The sequence below is a fragment of the Capricornis sumatraensis genome, chromosome 16 (assembly GCF_032405125.1).
Source record: "Capricornis sumatraensis isolate serow.1 chromosome 16, serow.2, whole genome shotgun sequence".
Taxonomy (NCBI): Eukaryota; Metazoa; Chordata; class Mammalia; order Artiodactyla; family Bovidae; genus Capricornis; species Capricornis sumatraensis.
The window spans coordinates 73,955,411-73,978,990 of NC_091084.1; the positions used below are offsets into that span (position 1 = coordinate 73,955,411).

At 42.7% G+C, this 23,580-nt stretch overlaps 1 protein-coding gene across 6 annotated transcripts in view; it reads left to right on the forward strand.

Annotated features, from left to right (window-relative positions):
• The first annotated feature begins 8,629 nt into the window (after positions 1-8,629).
• Positions 8,630-23,580, forward strand: part of TTC17 (tetratricopeptide repeat domain 17) — a 124,385-nt gene continuing 109,434 nt past the window's right edge. For all 6 annotated transcript variants that reach the window (XM_068988337.1, XM_068988338.1, XM_068988340.1 and 3 more), the window contains exon 1: positions 8,630-8,788. In XM_068988337.1, the coding sequence (XP_068844438.1) occupies positions 8,630-8,788 (159 nt within the window). The remainder of the gene's footprint in view (positions 8,789-23,580) is intronic.

The window sequence follows — 23,580 nt, forward strand, 5'->3', positions numbered from 1 at the left end:
CATTAACATTTCTTGCTTCTTGTATGCCAAACAGTGTGTCAGACCATGAAAATACAAAGATGGACAAAATACTGCTCTTCATTCAAATTCAGTATTGCCAGTTATCTTTAATCTTCAGCCTTTTGGATTTATTTTTAGAAGCTAATAACCTTCTGAAAAAAGAATTGGGTTCTTTCTATCAAAGCAAAACATCAGACACTTGACAGACATAATGGAATAATTTCTTCCCTCAGTATGTAACTTCTTGATTTGACTACTAGACTTGATTAAAAAGATTTCCTTTATTAAAAAGATTTTCCAGCCTTTGTTAAAAAGCACCAAGGAGGGATCAGTACAAGCTACCTAAATTTGCTTAGTGATCACATCCATTCCTATGGCTCTGATACCATCTACGTGCTGAGGACTGCCAAATATCTATGTCCATCCTTTCTTGCCTGGAGTTTCATGATAGCCTCCTGATTGATTTCCAAGCTATTACACTTGACTCTATAGTTTGCTCTAAACACAGCAACAAAGAAACATCCACTCTTCTCCTTGAAGATGTTCCATGACTCCTTCCTCATTTTAGAATAAAAATCAAACATTTCTGACCTCAGCTGCTACTCTCATCCTCCACTGCTCTGCCCAGTAGCTTCATGCAGGCTAGGCCAAGACACGCGCCTACCTTGCAGTCTCCACTAGCTGTTCCTTCTAGTCACGTATCTGCCTAACTCCACCGCTTCAACTCCTAAAAGGTCATCTCAAAGAATCCTGTTTAACACCACAACGCCCGCTTTGTTCCCTGCCAAGACTCCAGAATCCACTTACCTACTCTATGTGCTCTGGAGCATTTGCCAACTTCTAACAAAATTATATAATTTAAAATATACTGTATTTTAGTGTCTCCCCCTGGTAAAATATAATGTGGCTAGAAAGGCACAAAGGTTAGGGTTTTTGCGTTTTGTTAACTGATAACCGAAAGCACTGAAAACAATGGTAGTAAGCACTCAGTAAGTAGTAACTTGAAGGCAGTGTTTTATGCTGAGGATATAGTGGTGAACAAGATAGGCAAACTCACATGGAGTTTACATCCTGTTATGCAGAGCCTGATAAGCTGATTTCAGAGAGAAGCGTCATGAGGACCCTGAAGCATTTAAGGTGAATGTCTCTAAAAGCTAGCATAGAAATGGTTAGAAAAAGTTAGTGGCATTCATTTGAGCGGAGTCCTAGATGATGATTTGGAGCCAGCCTAGTGGAGATTTCAAGGAAAGGCATTTGAAATAGAGGCAATAAAACATGCAGAACACCTGGCCTTAAGAATACCAGTGCTTAGCTTCATAATCCCAGAATCCCTAAACTCATCTGTGGTGAACTACTTTCAGTAACTCAAGGGGCTCTTTCTGATACTGGGCAGGCACCTCTGTCTGGAAAATCTTTGTTCCCTGATTCTCCCTTCTACACTCACCAGGCTAACATTCCTTTTTCAGGTCAGACTAGATTTCACTCCCCATGGGAAGCCTTTCTGCCTAAGCTGGGTACAGGGCCACCTGAGTGCTCCCTCAGCTCACTATCCTTCCTCCCCATTTTCTGTTCTGATGTGTAGAAAACAGCAAGTGGGATTTAATTATAGCAAGTGTGATGGAAGCTAAAACTTAGATAAATGAAATCTATCAAAATCCTAAGAAACTCTAGATTTATTCCTAGAAGTTGTATGTTTAATATAGCCACAAATAAAATCAAGTAAAATTCTGTTCAACATAGATGATAACTGAAATAAGATGAGACAAAGCCAAGATAGACTACTACATACAGTTCCAATCTGTGTTCAAGAAATAATGTTAAGTAGAATTGGAACCAAGAAAAGCAAATAAAAGAGGGAATGGTATTTCTAGAAGAAACAACTAAAACTTAGTATGCTGCTATAGTGATGGATAAGATCAAAAGACACAAACTCACTAAATGGTTTTAATAGAATTCACTTGAATTTAATCATGTGCTTAGTCGTTCAGTTGTATCCAACTCTTTGCAACCCCATGAAAACAGACTGGTTCCAAATAGGAAAAGGAGTACGTCAAGGCTGTATATTATCACCCTGCTTATTTAACTTACATGCAGAGTACATCAGGAGAAATGCTGGGCTGGAGGAAGCACAAGCTGGAATCAAGATTTCCGGGAGAAATATCAATAAGCTCAGATAGGCAGATGACACCACCCTTACAGCATAAAGTGAAGAGGAACTAAAGAGCCTCTTGATGAAAGTGAAAGAGGAGAGTGAAAACGTTGGCTTAGAGCTCAACATTCAGAAAACGAAGATCATGGCATCTGGTCCCATCACTTCATGGCAAATAGATGGGGGAAACAGTGGCTGACTTTATTTTTCTGGGCTCCAAAATCACTGCAGATGGTAATTGCAGCCATGAAATTAAAAGACGCTTACTCCTTGGCAGGAAAGTTATGACCAACCTAGACAGCATATTAAAAAGCAAAGACATTACTTTGTCAACAAAGGTCCGTCTAGTCAAGGCTATGGTTTTTCCAGTGGTCGTGTATGGATGTGAGAGTTGGTCTATAAAGAAAGCTGAGCGCCAAAGAATTGATGCTTTTGAACTGTGGTGTTGGAGAAGACTCTTGAGAGTCCCTTGGACTGCAAGGAGATCCAACCAGTCCATCCTAAAGGAGATCAGTCCCGGGTGTTCACTGGTAGGACTGATGTTGAAGATGAAACTCCAATACTTTGGCCACCTGATGTGAAGAGCTGACTCATTTGTAAAGACCCTGATGCTGGGAAAGACTGAGGGCAGGAGGAGAAGGGGACGACAGAGGATGAGATGGTTGGATGGCATCACCGACTCAATGGACATGGGTTTGGGTGGACTCTGGGAGTTGGTGATGGACAGGGAGGCCTGGTGTGCTGTGGTTCATGGGGTCGCAAAGAGTCAGACAAAACTGACTGAACTGGAACTGGACTGAAACTATATAGCCCGCCAGGCTCTTCTTTCCATGGATTCTCCAGGCAAGAATACTGAAGTGGGTTGCTATGCCCTCTTCCAGGGGATCTTCCCAACCCAGGGATTGAACCCAGGTCTCCCTCATTGCAGGCGGATTCTTTACCAGCTGAGCCACAAGAGAAGCCCAAGAATACTGGAGTGGGTAGCCTATCCCTTCTCCAGGGGACCTTCCCAACCCAGGAATCGAACCTGGGCCTCCTGCATTACAGGTGGGTTCTTTACCAGCTGAGCTGCCAGGGAAGCCCAGATTCAATCATAAAATCAGGACACTGAAAGTTGGGTGTATGTGAGGGAGTAAAAACTGGGGGCGGGGGTGGATATGACCTTTAGTTACTTAGAGACTGGACAGTCACAATACAATCACTCCACAGAAACTCTCATTCCCAAATGTATTAACAGCTGCAAGGATTTGGATAAATTAATGGCTGGTAAGTCTGTATCAAGAAAATTCTTTATTTTAAATTGTAGTTGATTTACAATGTTGTGCCTATCTCTGCTATACAGCAAAGTGACTCAGTTATATATATATATATATATATATACACACTCTTTTTTATATTCTTTTCCATTATGGTTTACCACAGGATATTGAGAATAGCTCTCTGTGCTATATATTAGGACCTTACTGTTTATCCATTCTGAATGTAATAGTTTGCATCTACCAACCCCAAACTCTCAGTCCATCCCTCTCCCTCCCTGCCACCCCTCTGGCAACTACAAGTCTGTTCTCTGTGTCTCTGTTTCTGTTTTGCATATAAGCTCTTTTGTGCCATATTTTAGATTCCATATGTAAGTAATATTGTATGGTATTTATCTCCTACTGACAACTACACTTGGTATGATAATCTCTAGTTGCATCCATGTTACTACTGCAGATGGCACCGTTTTGTTCTCTTCATGGCTGAGTAGTATTCCACTGTATATCTATACCACATCTTCTTTATCCATTCATATGTTGACGGACATTTAGGTTGTTGCCAGGTTTTGGCTATTGTGAACAGTGCTGCCATGGGGTGGGGAGGCGTGTATCTTTTTAATTATAGTTTTGTCCAGGTATATTCCCAGGAGAGGGATTGCTAGATCATAGCATTAAAAAAGTCCTGTTTTTAGTTATCTGAACCCCATACTGTTTTCCCTAGTGGCTGTACCAACTATTATTCCCACCAACAGTGTAGGAGGGTTCCCTTTTCTCCATACCCTCTCCAGCATTTGTTGTTTGTAGGCATTTTAATGGCAGCCATTCTGTTGGTGTGAGGTGGTACCCCACTGTAGTTCTGATTTGCATTTTTCTGATAATTAATGATGTAGAGCATCTTTTCACTTGCCCACTGGCCATCCATGTGTCTTCTGTGGAGAAATGTCCGTTAAGGTTGTCTGCCCATTTTTTGATTGGGTTGTTTGTTTTTTTGTTGTTTTGTTTGTATGGGTTGTTTATATATTTTGGAAATTAAGCCCTTGTCTGTCCCATCATTGTCACATCATTTGCAAATATTTTCTCCTATTCCATATGCTGTCTTTTCGGCATTTGGGGATTTTCTGTGCGACTTTTTATGTTTGTGTCAGGAAAATTCTTTCGAGGCTGACCATCACGATATGCTCAGAGCAGCCCTGGTGTCACTGTGAGTTAGAATCCGGAGCTGATTTGACACTTGGTCTCATCCAAAGTAGTCCTCATGCTTCAGACTCCCTGACTATTTCTAAATGAAATTACTGTATTTCATAATTTCTAGTGAAATTACTACTTAGGTATCCTCTGTCCCCCTGTTGAAACTCCTCTTCACTTTGCATACAGCTGTTGGGAGATATACCTATATAGCCCTTCCTCTGTGACTAGCCTCCCTTCCTAGTACAGAAATTCACCCTTTCAACCCGCACCAATTCAAAATCACTAAAGGAATTAACTACACGTAGTAGGCTGCAGTCCATGGAATCGCAAAAGAGTCGGACACAACTGAGCAACTTCACTTTCATTTTTCACTTTCATGTACTGGAGAAGGAAATGGCAACCCACTCCAGTATTCTTGCCTGGAGAATCCCAAGGACGGGGGGAGCCTGGTGGGCTGCCGTCTATGGGGTCTCAGAGTCAGACACGACAAGCGACTTAGCAGCAGCAGTAGCAGGCTGCCAATAGTTCCTTCTATTCCTAACCAAACATGCTGCTTCACTTATCAAGATGAGTCTATTTCCATTTCCCCTTAAATCTGGGCTAGCCTTGTTACCTTCTTTGATCAATAGAATGCAGAAGTGACCCTTTGCCAGTTCTGGGCCTGGCCCTCAAGGAGCTTCTACCTTCACTCTTTGGGAGCCTTGAGCCCCCATGTAAGAAATCTCTGTAACTACTGGGACTGAGAGACAGAGGCCCGGACAACCCTAGCCATTTCAGTTATTCCAGGTGAGCACTAGACATGAGTGGAAGCATTTGGGAACATTCCAGCCCCAGCCGAGGTCCCAGCTGAATGCAGCCTCATGAGTGACCCCCAACTAACAGCAGGAGGAGCAGAACTACCAGCTGAGTCCAGCCAAAAAACCTATGAAATATAATAAATCATGGTCTAAAGCTTAAAATTTATGCCACAAAGATTTACGTTGGTTCACCATGAAGCAAAAGATAATCAGCAGAATTTAAACCAGGGTGTTATAATAACTCTCTCAGGCATATTTATAGCTTAAGTATTTTCTCTAAGAAATAAAAAAGTACAGATCCTTTGCAACATTCAGATAAAGTGGCCCCAGGGAGGAAATGAATAATCCAGCAAGATCATTTTACCACTGTCCAAGTCTCAACTTAAAAAGTCTATAATTTATGATCGTGATAAAGGGCATATTTGCTAAAATATTTTATGTTGAAAAGCCAAATTACATACAGTTATGAGCTTTCCTATCATTTGTTCAACTAAGAATTGAATCACAATTCACAGATTATTAGCAATTTTGATAACTACCATCTTATATTTCCAAAGGTTTTATCTAACCATAAAGAACAAATATGTGCTTAAAATGTAAAAAGAAATATCAAGTCTTAGAATAAAAAGACAGGTAGCAAGTGATCTGGGCTTCCCAGGTGGCGCTAGTAGTAAAGAATCCACCTGCCAATGCAGGAGACATATAAGAGGAGGGTTCAGTCCCTGCGTTGGGAAGATCCCCTGGAGGAAGGCATGGCAACCCACTCTAGTATTCTTGCTTAGAGAGTCCCACGGACAGGGGAGCCTGGTGGGCTACAGTTCATGGGGTCCCAAGAGTCGGTCCCAAGGAAGGGCTTCTCAGACTTTTATGTACATACCAGTCTGGAGCAACTGAGCATGCACACAAGTGATCTATTTGGATGTCAAAAATTGGCAGCAACAGTTTTATTTGAGTTAGAATTTTTCATTGCTTTATTCACATAAAATGGGAAAGCTACCTTTTGGGGAGTATAAAAATGAAATAAACTAACCACTTAAGTATCAAGCTTTATGGAAGATAAAAATAAAAACACATTTCTTATACTGCCCTCAGATACTTCCATTCTAGCTGGTTGAAGGAAGAACTACTCGAGAGTTTAGCTGTTCAAAATGTACAAAGTAGTATCATAAAGAAACCTGATATTGTCACATTCGTGTTACAGAATTCAGAGGAAGCAAATAGCAGTTGACGGATTTTTTTCTACAATCCAGGATTTAAGCTGTACCTTAAATTATATATATACATATATATATATATATATATATTTTATTTTTTTTTAAAAAGCAAGGAAAGATGCTTTTTGCTCATCTTGTTTCTAAAGGCAGGGAATAAGACGAGCAAAAGCACTTTTAAGGGTTACTGTGACGCTCAAAACATAGTTCAGTAGGACTAGAGGAGTGGGACTTGGCAGTCAGAACCTGCGACAGGCTCCCCAATGATCCTTGTTGTTGTTCAGTCACTAAATCGTGTCTGACTCTTTGCGACCCCATAGAGTGTAGCCCGCCAGATTCCTCTGTCCACATGAGATTCTCCAGGCAAGAATACTGGAATCAGGGTAGTCCGCTTGGCCCACAGGTTGGTTCACCAGAAGGAAGTGCTTCTCAAACTTTTATGTACATACCAGTCATGTGAGGTTCATGTTAAAGGGGAAAACCTGCTGGAGACATAGATAAGAGCCAAGAATGTGCTTTTTTAATAAGCTCCCAGGTGATGCCAGTGCTGCCAGTCTCCAGATCTACACCCATGATGTTCAGTAAGGTAGCCACTAGACACGTGGAGCTATTAAGCTCCCCAAATCTGGCCAGTCCGAATTTAGATGAGCTGATAGGTGTCATTCAGAAAACTAAGATCATGGCATCTGGTCCATCACTTCATGGCAAACAGACGGGGAAACAGTGGAAACAGTGGCTGACTTTATTTGGGGGGGCTCCAAAATCACTGCAGGTGGTGACTGCAGCCATGAAATTTAAAGACGTTTACTCCTTGGAAGGAAAGTCATGACCAACCTAGACAGCATATTAAAAAGCAAAGACAATACTTTATCAACAAAGGTCTGTCTAGTCAAGGCTATGGTTTTTCCAGTGGTCATGTATGGATGTGAGAGTTGGACTGTAAAGAAAGCTGAGCACAGAAGAATTGATGCTTTTGAACTGTGGTGTTAGAGAAGACTCTTGAGAGTCCCTTGGACTGCAAGGAGATCCAACCAGTCCATCCTAAAGGAGATCAGTCCCGGGTGTTCATTGGAAGGACTGATGTTGAAGATGAAACTCCAATACTTTGGCCACCTGATGTGAAGAGCTGACTCATTTGAAAAGACCCTGATGCTGGGAAAGATTGAGGGCAGGAGGAGAGGGGGACGACAGAGGATGAGATGGTTGGATGGCATCACCAACTTAATGTACATGAGTTTGGGTAAACTGCTGGAGTTGGTGATGCACCGGGAGGCCTGACGTGCTGCAGTCCATGGGGTCGCAAAGTCGGAAAAGACTGAGCGACTGAACTGAACTGATAGATATAAAACACATACCGATTTCAAAGACAAGATACAAAAATAAATAGTTCAGTAGTTTCTATAGATTTCACAATGAACTAATAATATACTGCATATAGTCGGTTAAATAAGATGTTGGTTATCTCCATCTTTTAAAAAAAAAAATGATGTTGTGGCTCACGGCTCGCGTTATGTTTTTACGTCTCTACTGGACAGCGCTGTCCTAGACTAACAATCCTCCCAATTGTGAAGCTCCCCCTATTGTGAAATTTTCAGAATAAAAGAGAACCTATCCCTTCCCTTAGGTGTTTCAAAAGCATACCTTTTATTTCCCAACCATTCGAAACAAATAAAAATAATCTTTTTTTGAAAGTAGTAATACATATATGCTCTGAGTCCTCTCATTTTTGTTGAGGCTCCAACTGGAACACTACTTTTCTCTCCCTCTGGTTCCCACGCTACAAGATCGTATCGCGCACCACAAGAAAACAATAACAAAAAAGCGAAAAAGCGGTCTCCGACCTGAAGCCAAACACGGACAGGGCCTAAGGCATCGCTTCCGCGTCGCCCAAACAGAGGCGGAGGAAGCCGCTTGTCAGCCGGCGGCACCACCTCGGCTCCTCCTCCTCCAGCGTCGACCTCCCCAAGATGGCGAACGGCAAGGGCTCACTTCCGCTTCCGGTGCGAGTCGCCGGGCTGGGGGGGCAAGATGGCGGTGGCAGTAGGGGTCCGCGGCCGGTGCGAGCTGCCGCCGTGCTCTAGTCCAGGCTGGTTCCTCAGCCTCTCCGCCTTGCTGAGTGTAGCAGCTCGAGGGGCCTTCGCCACCACGCACTGGGTCGTCACGGAGGACGGGAAGATCCAGCAGCAGGTAGCGGCCAGGGTGCCCCTCTCCGCCTGCCCTCGCCCGGGGGGGAAAGATTCCCCAGACCGGCCCGGCCCCTGGGTATTAGGCTCCGCGCGGCTCCGCCACCAGCTTACCTTCTCACGGTCCTGGTGTCGGGGTTCGGGCGACCCCCGCGCTCTGACCCATCCATTCCCCGCTAGTGGACTGACTCTGGCCTCTGCCGTCTGCAAGTTCTCAGGCTTCCTTCCACCCCTGGGGTCGCGCGCCGCTCGGGGAGAGTCGCCCAGCGGTGAGGGGATCGGGCCCTGGGGACCTTTTCTGGCGCTCTGGCTTTAGAAACCGGATTCATTATTTCTTCCCTGGTGCCTCTCGGGCCCACGCGTCACCAGCCCTCCCCGAGGAAGTAGAAAGCAGGTGGCAGCGCCCGGCTGTGCGCGAGTCCCAAGGAGGTGACAGCTTCGGCCCCCCAGGCAGTGTGTCAGCTAATGCTTCTTCCCCCGTCTCCTCTCCCACATGCTGGCGTTCGTGTCAGGCTCGGGTGCTTTCAGCTGGGACCGTTACCCGGGTCAGCAGGGGCTTATTACAAACCGCACGCACACTGTTTGCAAAGGAATGCCTGAGGATGCCTCTGGTGGCGTTGCCTGCATCTTTTCAGCCGTAAACTGCCCTGGTTTCCTAGTGTTCTTTGCCCAGTTTCTTTACCTAGTACCTTTGACCCGGCCCCGCAAGGAGGATATGTGATTTCTTAGAAGGCTGAATGAATTACTCAGAGGAAAGGCTGCTTTTCTTACGTAACTTTCTGATGGCCTGTATTTTGTGAATGCTGCTTGAAGAATGCATGAGTGTGTATTCTGCTGCAGAAACTCGGTACATTTAATGTACCAGCACTTGAGCGCAGTCCTGTAAAGTCCAGGGAACATTTACAGAGTGATGTGCGTGCCCCATGCAATTTCATTTGGTCCGCTGGTCCGAAATGTATTAACCATTGTCCTGTAAAAGTCGCGGGTTGTATGTAATGCTTGGTGATAGGAGCACAATGCCAGACTTGCGTTTGGGTAAACTGAAGTTCACATTTAGAGCCACCGTGTGATGGCAAATTTTGTCTTAAATATAATGAATGAATAAAGCAGTTTAAAAGTCATTGTTGGTTTCGGTGAGTGGCTTTCAGTGTATATCTGAGAAAAGGCTGACTTCTTTATACTGGGTGGCAGTTTCTCTATACCCAAGTTATGGCATTAGAAAAAAATTTCCTTTTCATGGCCATACCAAGTGAGATTTAAAATACATATGTGTGTTTCAGACACCCTAGACAACACTTACAAATTCATTTCTAACAGAAGATTGGAAATTTTTTCTGCAAGTCCTGGTTGCTTCTGTCCTGTCTCCCAATAAAGGATTTCCCTGAGGCCCTGGTGGAGGGGGATGTGGAATTAAGTCACTCCTGCTGCTTTTGGGGGAACTCTCTCCTATTGGCTCTTTTGCAGTGTTGTTTTTGGCCACAGCTATTTATTACCCCTGACACCTGACTTCTCCTTCCCATTTTGATGTCTTGCTGTTCAGCTGAGAAACTGGCATATCTGAAAAGTGAAAGCTGGTAGAAATGTAATATATGCTGAACATTGCAGTGGGAAAGTTGAATCTGATTCGGTTTTTGTTTCTTCAATACGGCCTTTCTTTTTGCACGTCGGGTTTTGGTGGGGAAGGGTGGAAGTTACTAGAAACTTGCTTGAGAAAGGGGCAAATCTACAGAATCATATGGGTCTCTTCCAAGTCACCCCTATAATGTGTAGTTAGGCTTAAAGTTAGGAAAGCAAGATTTCTTTACTACATCTTTTTTTAGTGATCCTCTTCAGTGAATTGTCCAGTACTTTGCTAAATAACATTACAATGTTAAGTTCAGGCAACTGCAAAATTTTATACCAGAAGTAAAGTGGGTGACTACAGTGTAACAGTAAGAGGCTAGGGAAGGGGAAGTGAAGTGAAGTCGCTTAGTCGTGTCCGACTCTTAGCGACCCCATGGACTACAGCCCACCAGGCTCCTCCATCCATGGGATTTTCCAGGCAAGAGTACTGGAGTGGGGTGCCATTGCCTTCTCCAAGCGAAGGAAAGTTGGATTTAATCTGAGAAGAAAGCGCATGTAACTAAAGTGAGAGTTGAGCATCAGGGTCGGCCCCTGAGTTCCACTCTGATAGTTATGCGTGCATTACCAGTGCTGTCTTTTCTGGGAAGTTGGATTTAATCTGAGGAGAAAGCGCATGTAAATAAAGTGAGAGTTGAGCATCAGGGCCAGCCTCTGAGTTCCACTCTGATAGTTATGCGTGCATTACCCATGCTGTCTTTTCTGGCAATAATTTGAATGCAGGAGAATCAAAACCTTAATTTAGATTTAGATTATCACATTTAGATATATTTATCAAAGAACTGAAAGATTTCTTTAGTACATGAATTTGCATATATTGCAGATGCGGAAGACCTTGGTTCGATCCCTGGTTTGGGAAGATCCCGTGCAGAAGGGAACAGCTACCCGCTCCAGTATTCAGGCCTGGAGAATTCCATGGACTAGTCCATGGGGTCACAAAGAGTTGGGACACGACTGAGCAAACTTTCACTTTGTCAGATCTATTCATACTTTCAGAAACACAACTAATTTAGTATATATCTTATGTCTTACCGGAAACGCCAAACTCCTTTCTATTTGTTTTTGGTTGTATTAGCTGAGAGCAGTGGTATGATTTCATTTTTATTTGTTTATTCTGGCTGTGCCACGCAGCTTCCTGGATCTCAGTTCCCTGACTAGGGATTGAACCCCTGTATGAAAGCCCCAAATCTTAAGCACAAGGCCACCAGGGAGCTCCATGATTTCATTTTTAAAGTTAGGGAAAGGGGTAAGGACAAACTGAAATAGCAGACCTTTGCAAATACCTTTTGAAACTCTTCACCCAATATTTAAACCTATCCAAATTAGGTATAATAGGTCATTGTTTTCAGAGTGAATGTGAAGTGCTTATGAATTAAAAATCTAAACTGCCCAAAATACAGACTTAGATAGGAACATTTTCCACCATTACAGTTAAAGTTTTAAGTACAGTAAGCAGTATGTCCCAGAAGAAGATAACATTTATTTTGGCTTTTCTGTTTCAAGCCTTAGATGATAAAGATAGACACCCCTAAGTTGCAGAGTTGTAAACCTGCCATATATATTGGAAGGCCTGGATCTGTAGAGGGGTTGAAATGAGTCTTTCAGTCAGGGCCAGGAAGCGAACATTAGACTTCCTAACACTCAAAGCTGGGACCGCTTCTGGTAGCAGCAGGTGTCTAGTCCTTGGCATGGCAACTCAGGGAATTGTTCCTTTCCACAGTCCCCACTCTGTCTAGGAAGCACACCGTCCATGTTTTTAGGCTCTGTGTTTACTGAGCCACTGAACTCCGTTGTCCAGGGAGTTACTGGAGCTGGGATGTGAAGCAAATGCTCTAGTACTAAGTCCATTTCCCCCTGTAGTCAGAGGACTTCTAAGGAAAGGCACTCCTCCCCACCTCAGCTTTTCTCCAGGCTCCAGGCTTTGGCATACTTCTGAACTCCTAATGTCCCTGCACCTGAAAATTAGTAAGATTCTCTCACTTTTTTTAAGTAGGAGTCCTTAACTTGTGATCTATGGGCTTGAGGTGTGAGATTTTATAATCTAGTTACTAGGAGGATCTCCAGTGTAATCAGGGCAGTGGATCTTTTGTATGACTTCAAGATAAATTTTTGTTTGTTTCATTTTGACAATTCTTTTTGCTTAATTACTAGTATGGAGACAACCCTATTTTCTTTTTTAATCTAAAGTGTCTAGCAATTCACCAGCATTGAAGGTGAAATAAGCTTTTGTGAATTAGCCTGAGAACCTCTAGGGTTTGACCCTTGGGTCACGAAGATCCCCTGGAGTAGAAAGTGGCAATCTATTCCAGTATTCTTGTCTGGAAAATTCGATGGACAGAGGAGCCTGGCAGGCTACTGTCCATGGGGTTGCAATGAGTCGGACACAACTGAATGCACACACACATGCATGCACCTTGTCATATCACTTCTTTGGAAAAGTTTTTGCTTTATTTTCCAAATCAGCAGCTTACAGATCAATTTTTGAAATGTTACCAGTTAGTTGTGGACTTACTGAATCAAGAATTTGAACTTCTAGCACAGGATTTATTACCTCTGATAGTGTTTTCGTAAATGGAATTCTACAAACTTAAAAATTTAGAGTATCAACCCTTGGCATTTTAGATTTGGAAAACATTCTTAAAGAATATATGGTACAACTCCTAGGAGAGAAAGTCACCTGAAGACACTAATGAATGGTATTTAGTGGTAGCAAGAAGTAAAGATGTATTTATTTGTGGTAGCGTGCAAGTGAGCAATTTATGCAGTTTGAAGTGGTTTGGTTTTTCTTGACCGTTGTAACACCTACAAAGGAAGGAATGTAAAGAAAAATAAAACCAAATGAAGAAAATGTCTTCTCTTTTCCAGTCTGCTTTACCTTTGCAGAATGTTTTATGATAACTTCGAATTGGGGGTGGGTGGATGGAGAAGGTTCCTAAATAGATGTGAGTTAATTTGGGGTCACTTAATCATTCTGCCTCTTATCAAGGGGATGTCTTCAGAGTTCAGATCATTTTAACTGCTCAGAACAAATAAGGCTTCCTACAAAATGCCCTGAAGCCTAGCAAACTTGGCAAAGAACAGTTGATGAGCAACTATTTCAGCAACTATAATATACCCTAAGGAAGAGCTATTATATTTAGTTGGACAAACTGGCTAAATCTTTATTTACTGATCTTTACTAGCTTGTAAGTGAAGGAGTGGTTTAATTTTGGTCTCATGTTAAGTGATTTGGTTAATCTGGGAGAAAGCATCCGTATTGTACTGTGGAGCTAACAACTTCATTTCAATGCTTTTCAAAACAGAACCCATCTTTTTGGTGCAGAGCACCGTTTCTGTGTTTTTACACTTCAGGGATTTACTTGGACCTAGAGGTCATGCTAGTTAGTTACTAACTAGCCAGGCACCTGCCAAATCTTTGGAATTTATCCTCAATGTTGACATCAAAGCGTTTCTTACACAATGCATTTTTTAAAGCTATTTCCCACTATTATTTTTCTTCTTGTAAATTGCACAGGTGTTAACTGTGTTTATACGGGAGAGTAGTTATAGCTTGGAAATATGCAGATAAATTATAGCTTTAAGTTCAGTTCAGTCGCTTAGTCATGTCCAACTGTTTGCGACTCCGTGGACTGAAGCACACCAGGCTTCCCTGTCCATCACCAACTCCCGGAGCTTACTTAAACTCATGTCCATCTAGTCGGTGAAGCCATCCAACCATCTCATCCTCTGTCATCCCCTTCTCCTCCCACCTTCATTCTTTCCCAGCATCAGGATCTTTTACAGTGAGTCAGTTCTTCCCATCAGGTGGCCAAAGTATTGGAGCTTCAGCATCGATCCTTCCAATGAATATTCAGGACTCATTTCCTTTAGGATTGACTGGTTAGATCTCGTTGCAGTCCAAGGGGCTCTCAAGAGTCTTCTCCAGCACCACAGTTCAAAAGCATCAGTTCTTCAGCGCTCAGCTTCATTTGTAGTCCAACTCTCACATCCATACATGACTACTGGAAAAACCATAGCTTTGGCTAGGCAGACTTTTGTTGGCAAAGTAATGTCTCTGCCTTTTAATATGCTGTCTAGATTGGTCATAGCTTTAAGTACTTCTCCCAATAATTTATTGAACAAATATTTATTGACAGCTTCCTTCTTTCACCACCCCACAGTGCTTTGAAGCTTTTCCATTGGCTACAATTCTCATTTTTTCCTAGGTGGTGAGCAGAGCACCCCTCCTTCTTGAACCATTTTTTGGGGGACAGGGGGCTCTTCCACCTCTGCTTATCTTCTAGATCCTGGCTTTCAAACTTGACTATGCACAGAAATAATCCAAGGTGCCTGCTTAGGATGCTGATTCCCAGGTTACTGAGAGTGTCTGATTCAGTAGGTTGATGGTGAAGCCAAGATCTTTACATTTTAATCAAACTTCTCAGGAGGTTATGGTGCAGATGGGTCACCGAACATTATGAGAAATTCAGTTTTAGATCTTGCTCTTCCTTTGCCTTTTTTTGCAAGTTTCTCTTTTACTCTTTGCATATACCTGGGCAATCTCATCCTTTCCCAGTACTTCAGTTACCATACATATGCTGGGAATATCTGCCTTTCTTTCTACAACTCAGATTTTCTTCTCCAGAGTTATAAGTTCAAGACTTCTGTGTTAACTCCATGTTGAACGTCCTCTGTGCACTTCAAACTTCTTTACCAAATCTAAACTGTTTTACACCTACCCCTGTGTGATGCTCTGTTTCCCCAAACTTAAAGAAAGACACCGCGTTCGCCATCTGCCGCGACCACTGCTACCATCAGACAAACAGGTAGTATTTGTCTAGTTGTCCTTTCCCGTTTCTCCCTCCTCCTTACCAGCATTTTTCAGTTTTACTTTCTAATTATATCCTGTTTCTTTCCGTAGCCACTGCCATTGCTCTAATTCTCACTGCCTCATTAATTGCTGTAACTTCCTAACTGCTCTCTCTGCTTCTAGTCCTGTCGTGCTTCCAGTCCATTTTCTCCACAATACAATTAGAATAATCTTTTAAAACCTTCTTTGTTTTTTTGTTTAAAAATTCGAGTTACAAAATTGATGTGTGGTATTGTAAAAATAAATGCCCGACGTTATGGGAGTATATAAAGTCACAGAATGAAGCCCTCCTACCTCTACTTATTATTACTCCCCAAGAAAAAACACCTTTAAAACAGATGAGTACATACCCCAGAATATGGTTGAGGTTCGTTAACATGTCTTGAGTTTTGGCCTTCCCTTCGCTCTAGCCTGTCTCTGCTCATCCTTGAGGGCCCCACTCTCACTTCCGAAGGAACACACATAACACACTTTGCCATACTTAAGGTTTTTGTCAGTATCCCCAAATATGCTCTGCTCTCACTTACTTCTGGGCCTTTGTACCTGGTCTTCCCCGCAAATGTCTCAGTCCGCCTAACTCACACTCGTCACAACTTAAACATCAGTTTGTCAGGGACGCCTCTCTGATGTGCAGATTGGAATAAGCTGTTCTCTCAAGGTGTTTTCAGAGCATCCTGCATTCCCCTGTGAGAGCATTTGCCCGGCCATGTTGTGTCTTTTGCACTTTTCCACGTTTACTTTTGTCAGTGTCCTACTAGACTACTGTATGCTCCATGAAGGGAGTAGCTATATTCTTCTCTGCAGCTCCAGTATCTCTCACACTGTGTCATCACAGAGGCTGCAGTGGTATCTGTTGAATGGATGATGTAAGGAAGCATGAGAAGTGGTTCCCACTTTTTAGAAATTTACCTTTATGTGAATGAAGCCTTACAGTACTAACTAGTGTGGAAATCAGCTGGGGACTAGCCTAAAGGAAGCCTCAGGAGATCTTGAAATCTCCAAGTAACCCATCCGTGCACCAGCCCCGAGGCCGTCAGAGACCTGTTGTACACAGGTGAGATCCATAATTTCAGAGATTGCTCATGCCTCTCTGTGGTGGTCAGGCTGTGTATGCAAGAGAAGTCATCCACTCATTGCTGACATATCTGAAAGGTCAGCACTTGCTCAGTCATTAAAAGTAGGAAGAAGCGACAGGAAACTGATAAACAAGAAAAGCAGAAAAAGCATCGGAAAGGGCTGAGGTGAAGTAGAAGGGAGCTGGCAGCTGCACTGTTGAGGACGGATTAGATCAGCCGTGGGGTTCAGCAGTTGTTGCAGTTGAAAAGCAGCGCTGGTGGAAATGAACAGAAGGCTCTCTGACAGCCAGCAATAAGAGGACTTGCCAGCAAGTCAGGTCAAAAATTAGAACAGCTTTGCACTCCGCGGTGTAGGGAGCTGGGTGTGGGCAGGGCCTGCATCTCAGCTGTGCTCCACGGGGGCAAAAGCAAGGGGAATCCCTCTGCCAGCAGACTTGTCCGCTTCCAGACTCCCTTCCTCGTCACACAAGTCTCTTTTAAACCCATTCCGATCAGTCCTTCATCCGCACCACTCTTGTCAAAATTCCCAGGGCCTTCCATATTGCCACATTCAATGCTCAGTTCAGAGGCATCTTTCTGAACCTCTTAGCAGCCCAGCAGTTATCCTCAGACTTCATCAAACTATTATTTTTACGTGACTTTCAGAATGTATATTCCTGGTTTTCCTTCTAAATCCCTGCCACAAGCTCTCATTCTTTTCTGCTGAATTTGGTTTGTTAGTTTTAAATATTTAAACCTTTTTGGTTTGTTAGTCTTAAATATTGGAGTGCCCCATTTCTTCCCTCTGTGCTTGTGCCCACCAGATGATCTGATGCCATCTCATGGCATACAGTGTTGTATCTGCAGTCCCTGGACCCTATCTGCAGTCTCACCCTGAACTCCAGTTCGTGCAGCCAGCTGCCTACTCAGCCTCTCCACCTGACTGTCGAATAGACACCATGCGTGTATCCTGTGCTAAATTGAACTCTGGATTTCCCGCCCCACCACACCTGTTACCAGATGGTTCATGCCCCCAAATCTTGGTATTGTCCTTAACTCTTTCCTCTCACATCTCGTACCCAGTCTATCGGCAACCTGTCAACTTCCGAAATGCATTCTGAATCCTGCCGGGTCATTCCACCTCTACTTTCCCAAGCCTAGTCCAGACGATCGTCTTCTCCTGAACCTCTGCAATAACCGCCTAATAGGTCTGCTTGTTTCTCTGTTTGCTGCATAGAGTCTGTTCTCCCCAGCGTAACCAAAGTGATCTTTTAAAAAGCAAAAGTTTTGGTCATGCCACTCCTTGAGGAGTCTTGGAGGAAGGGAAGCAAAGAGTCTCAGAAAACCTTCAGTGGTTTCCCGTCACTTAAACGCTTAAACACTAAAACCTAGTTTTCACCAGAACCTGTAGGCCCTGCAGGATCTGGGACCTGGCTCTTGGCCACCTCTCTGCCCCGATGCTACTTTCCTCGTGTGCCGTGTTCGGTCATATTGGCCTTCCGCTGGTTTTCAGAGTACCAAGTCCACTTGTTTTGGGTTGACCAAGACCTTTGCCTTTGCTCCTTCCTCTACGTGAAACACTTTTCTGCAGACATCAACATGGCTCACCCTTTCTCTTCTTTCAGGCCTCTGTTCTCATGTCCCCCATTTCTGACCAGACTGTCTAAAACAGCATCTCTTTCCTCACTCTGTCTTCTGTATGTTTCTTCATGGTATTTATCGCTGGCACTATATTGTAACAGACACTTTATTGCATGTCTCTCTACAAGAACATAATAAGCTCTGTGAAGGCAACAGCTTTATTCAGTGAAGTAACCCTGTGCTTAAAACAGTGCGCTGACACATGATGCACACTCAGGAAACACTGAAGAAGTGAAAGCGAGTGTAGGCATGTCTGTGTGTGCAAGCAGTGATTACTCCTGTATTAGCTCCCGCATCTCATATGGGCACACTGAAGGGCCACCATTGCTTTAATAGTCTGGAGGAGGGAGGTGCATTTACTTTAAAGGAGGCAAGCGAATTCACTCATTCTCCCCATTACCAGTGCGAGGTCTGGACAGCCTAAGAATTTTTTAAGCACATGGAATGTCTAACCCAGAATTGTAAAATGGTGCCTCAGATAATCTACTCTCCTCTTGGCTATTTTGGATCTCTTACTTCTCCAACCTTATGGTACACTCGAGCTCGTATTTGAGATTGTGACATTTGTGTGTGTGCATACTTGCTCAGTCGTGTCCAGGTTCTTGCAGCTCTGTGAAATGTAGCCTGCCAAGCTACTCTGTCCATGGATTTTTCAGGCAAGAATACTGAACTGGGCTGCCATTTCCTCCTCCAGAGGATCTTCCCAGCTCAGGGGTCAACCCCGGGTCTCCTGCATTGCAGGCAGATTCTTTACTGTGCCCTGAGCCACTGGGGAAGCCCCTGCAGCATTACTTAAGTTAATTGAATATTGTATAAATGTAGGTAAGTCACTTTATATTTTGCTTTCAAGACATACTATTTGGAATTCACACTGTTGTGCTTCCCGTGCTTGTTTAGTCAGTAGTAACTATTTCATGAGTCTAACTTGAAAAGAACTCACTTATTTATTTACTAACGTTTTCAGCCTTCATTTTCTCTCTGAGGAACTTAGTTATTTCAGTTAAAATCAGGTGACTGGCAAGAGGCTCTATCCCCAGGTCAAGCCTTTCCACCTTCAGTCTGATTGTTTGGTGGGGAATTGAGATGGGTAGTTAATCTTTAGATAGAACCTAAGAGAGTAGTACATGACAGCAGTGGTCAGGTGGAGTCAGGGAAGTTTTTATGGGAGCAAGTATTTGCCGAGTGCTTTTCGTGTGTCCATCACTGCTCTTGGCACACTTGGGTCACTCATTCAATACATGCTTGGATGCTTTTTGTGTTAGGAAATTGAAATGCAGCTGTGAGGAAGATAAAGTCCCTGCCTTAATAGAGTTTGCATTTTATATAGTCATACATGGAAGTGACTCTTAATTTAGGATATCACCAGGTAACTTTCATTGTAATAAAAACCATTTAATGTCTATAATTCACTGAACCCTTTACCAAATGTTTTCATATTCATTATCTCATTTTATCATCATACAGACTCAGGAAAATGTGGTACTGATCTTTTATTAAAAAATTTTAGAAAGAATGTGGTTAAATTATTTGCCTGAGGCCATGCAGGTAGGAAGTGGCAGAGTGTGAACTCAAGCTCAGATCAGATTCTAAACCCTCTTCTCTTTCCTACAGCGCTAAACGTTGCTACTAACATGAAGAAAAATACTTCTATAATTTTATTTGTAAAACAAATACTCATGAATATTAAAAATTTTCTTTAAAATTTTTTAGTTTTAAATTGAACTAAAGACTATAAAATATATGATAATTGAAAGTTTTTCGCGCTATTTAGTTTGTTATAAAATGAAAAGTTAGAATTTCATGACTACCCATAGTCTCTCTTCTGGAAACAACTAGAATTATTTGTGTATTCTTCCCTAAAGTTTCTGTGCATTTGGAAACACACAGTTTTTTTGTTTGTTTTTTTAAAAAATACGAGACTATGAACATTTGGCCTCACTGTTAGCTTTTATTCACTTCAGAAGACTTAGACATCTGTCCATATCAGAAATAGAAGGCTACCCTTTTCTCTCTTAAGCATACATAGTGTTGGGTTGTATGGGTGTTCTGTAATTTATTTAAGCAGTTCCCTAATGATGGACATTTAGATTGTTTCCATATTTTTACTACTACAGACATTCTTGCAGAGGGTGAGCATGCAAAGGCATGTATTTAATTTTCTTAGATTTGCTAAATTGTTCTCCTAGCAGACTGTGTCAACAGTGTTTGGGATGTGCAAAAAAAATTTCATAATCCAGTTCTAGTGAAAGACCTCTATCCACTGCCTTTAGCTAAACAGTGTTGTGACCATCAGTGGAAATAAGAACAGAAAGGGAGCTTCTGTTAGATTTTTTTTATCTTCATAGACAAAATTAAACCAGTTGCTGGGACTGCAGTAAAAGAGATTAGTCTAGCTGACTTCTTTTCCCCCATGATTAATACTGCCACTATTTTGATGAATAATCAAATTGAACTTTTTCCAGTTGTCTCTTATAGACTATCGTTTTCCAGTATGAAATAGCAGAGTCATTTCCTGGCCATTGAGTTTGCCATCATCTGAATAATGATGAAGTTACTAAGGTTTATTTTCTGGCCCTGATTTTAATTTTCCAATATTTGATTGGCAAATCTGTCTTAGCTTTTTGTTGTTCAGTCATGAAGTCGTGTCAGACTCTTTGTGATCCCATGGACTGCAGCATGCCGGGCTTCCCTGTCCTTCACTGTCTCCCGGAGCTTGCTCAAACTCACGTCCATTGAGTCGGTGATGCTGTCTGAACCATCTTGTCCTCTGTTGCCACCTTCTCCTCCTGTGCTCCATCTTTCCCAGCTTGTCTTAGCTTGGGCTGCCATAACAAAATGCCATAAACTGGTGACTTAAACAACCAAGGCTTATTTTCTCACAGTTCTGAAGGCTGGAATCCAAAATCAGAGTGCCAGCATGGTTGGGTTCTAGTGAGACCTCTCTTTCTGGCTTGCAGACAGTTACATCTTCCTCCTCCCTCTCATGGCAGAGAAAAAGAGAAGACAAGCTCTCTGGTCCCTCCTTAAGCTTACAGGAGCACCAATCCCACCATGAGGGCCCCAGTCTCACGTTGTCATTTAGTCGTTCCGTCGTGTTTGACTCTTTTGCAGCCCCATGGACTGTAGCCTGCCTAGCTCCTCTGTACATGGGATTTCCCAGAAAAGAATACTGGAGTGGGTTGCCAGTTCCTTCTCCAGGGGATTTTCCCTACCCAACGATTGAACCTGAATCTCCTGCATTGACAGGTGAATCCTTTACCGCTGAACCATCAGGGAAGGCCCCCAACCTCATGACCCCTCATCTAAATCCAGTTACTTCCCAAAGGTCCAGTCTCCAGTAGACGGTAAAGTGTCTGTCTACAATGCGGGAGACCCGGGTTCAATTCCTGGGTTGGGAAGACCCCTGGAGAAGGAAATGGCAATCCACTCCAGGACTATTGCCTGGAAAATCCCTTAGACAGAGGAGCCTGGTAGGCTACAGTCCATGGGGTCGCAAAGAGTGGGATATGACTGAGCGACTTCACTATATATACACTATAGGGCTTCTACATATGAATTTATAAGGGGGGACACAGTTCAGTCCATAGCATCCCTCTGGCGCACATGTTTTTTCGTCACCATAGTGCCTGGCATTATGTCTGGTACTTAGTAGGTTCTTGTGTTAGTTTTCTATTGCTGTCGTTAAAAATGACCACAAATTGAGTGGCTTAAAAAAGCACAGATTTATTATCTCACAGTCCTGTAGGTGTTTCACTGAGCTAAAGTCAAAGGGACAGCAGCACTGCCTGTCTTTGTGGAGGTTCTAGGGGAAAGTTCATTTCCTTGCTTTTTCCAGTTTCTGGAAACCACCTGTAGTCCTCAGCTTCCAATCCCATTTTATTGCATCTTCAAAGCCAGCAACCTTGCATCTCTCTCTGTGACCTTCCTCTTCCACTTTTAAGGATCCTATAATTACATTGGGCCCACTTGTTGCATAATCTAGGTGACACTCTCTAGCTTGCTTAATTAAGGTAATCTGACTGGCAGCCTTAACTCAATCAGCGACCTTAATTCCCTTTGCCTTGTTCAGTTCAGTTCAGTTCAGTCGCTCAGTCGTGTCTGACTCTTTGCGACCCCATGAATCGCAGCACGCCAGGCCTCCCTGTCCATCACTAACTCCTAGAGTTCACTCAGACTTATGTCCATCGAGTCCGTGATGCCATCCAGCCATCTCATTCTCGGTCATCCCCTTCTTCTCCTGCCCCCAATCCCTCCCAGCATCAAAGTCTTTTCCAATGAGTCAGCTCTTCGCATGAGGTGGCTAAAGTACTGGAGCTTCAGCTTTAGCATCATTCCTTCCAAAGAAATCCCAGGGTTGATCTCCTTCAGAATGGACTGGTTGGATCTCCTTGCAGTCTAAGGGACCCTCAAGAGTCTTCTCCAACACCACAGTTCAAAGGCATCAATTCTTCGGCGCTCAGCCTTCTTCACGGTCCAACTCTCACATCCATACATGACCACTGGAAAAACCATAGCCTTCACTAGATGGACCTTAGTCGGCAAAGTAATGTCTCTGCTTTTGAATATGCTATCTAGGTTGGTCAGAACTTTTCTTCCAAGGAGTAAGCGTCTTTTAATTTCATGGCTGCAGTCACCATCTGCAGTGATTTTGGAGCCCAAAAAACAAAGTCAGCCACTGTTTCTGCTGTTTCCCCATCTATTTCCCATGAAGTGATGAGACCGAATGCCATGATCTTCATTTTCTGAATGTTGAGCTTTAAGCCAACTTTTTCACTCTCCTCTTTTACTTTCATCAAGAGGCTTTTTAGTTCCTCTTCACTTTCTGCCATGTATCCTAACATATTCACACGTTTGGGGATTAGCACATGGACATCTTTGTTGTGTCATTGTTCTGTGTTTGGTATTTTCTGCCTGAAAGAAAAACCACTTCTGAATTACATATACACCCACTCTAACTGTACAGCTGCATTGTTTCTGTATGTGTTTACAAGAATATCGTTAAGTACACAGATCAGAAATGTTCATGACTCTGGGGTCCTGATTCAGTGTTTCGTTTTCTTTTCTTGTGAGGTTGTAAGTTGTCTAGTTTATTCCTTATGTTGTTTGTGTCCTTTTTGGTGAAGTAAATCAGAAAATGTAGACTGATGACTCTTATAAGAAGTTGTTCATTAGTTGCTCATGTCAAAAATGGTTACTTGCTGATCAGTTGAGAAAATGGTGATTGACATGAATGCTCTAATGATATGTTCAGATCTAGATTATAGCTGTATATTTAATACTTCAAATACCTAGATTATTTTATGTGAGTTTAAGTATTTACAACTGTGTCTTCCAAGAACTGAAAATGATGAAATCTAATTGAGGGTAACTTTGAAAAATAGGGATATAAGGCCATAAAAATTCATGTGATGGTCAGGATTCAACATTTTTATTTATTTAAAGTTGAATTTTAGTTTGGTAACTTGGTATTCTATAAAATTGAGGCCGGTTTTTTATTTTTTATTAAAATACTCTACAAGTACTCTGAGAGTGGAAAAAAGTCATCTTTAATAAAAATTTATTTTCAAATCTTGACAGTTCATAACAGTAGCATTTTATTGATCTGATACAATTACATTTTTCTAGTAAAAG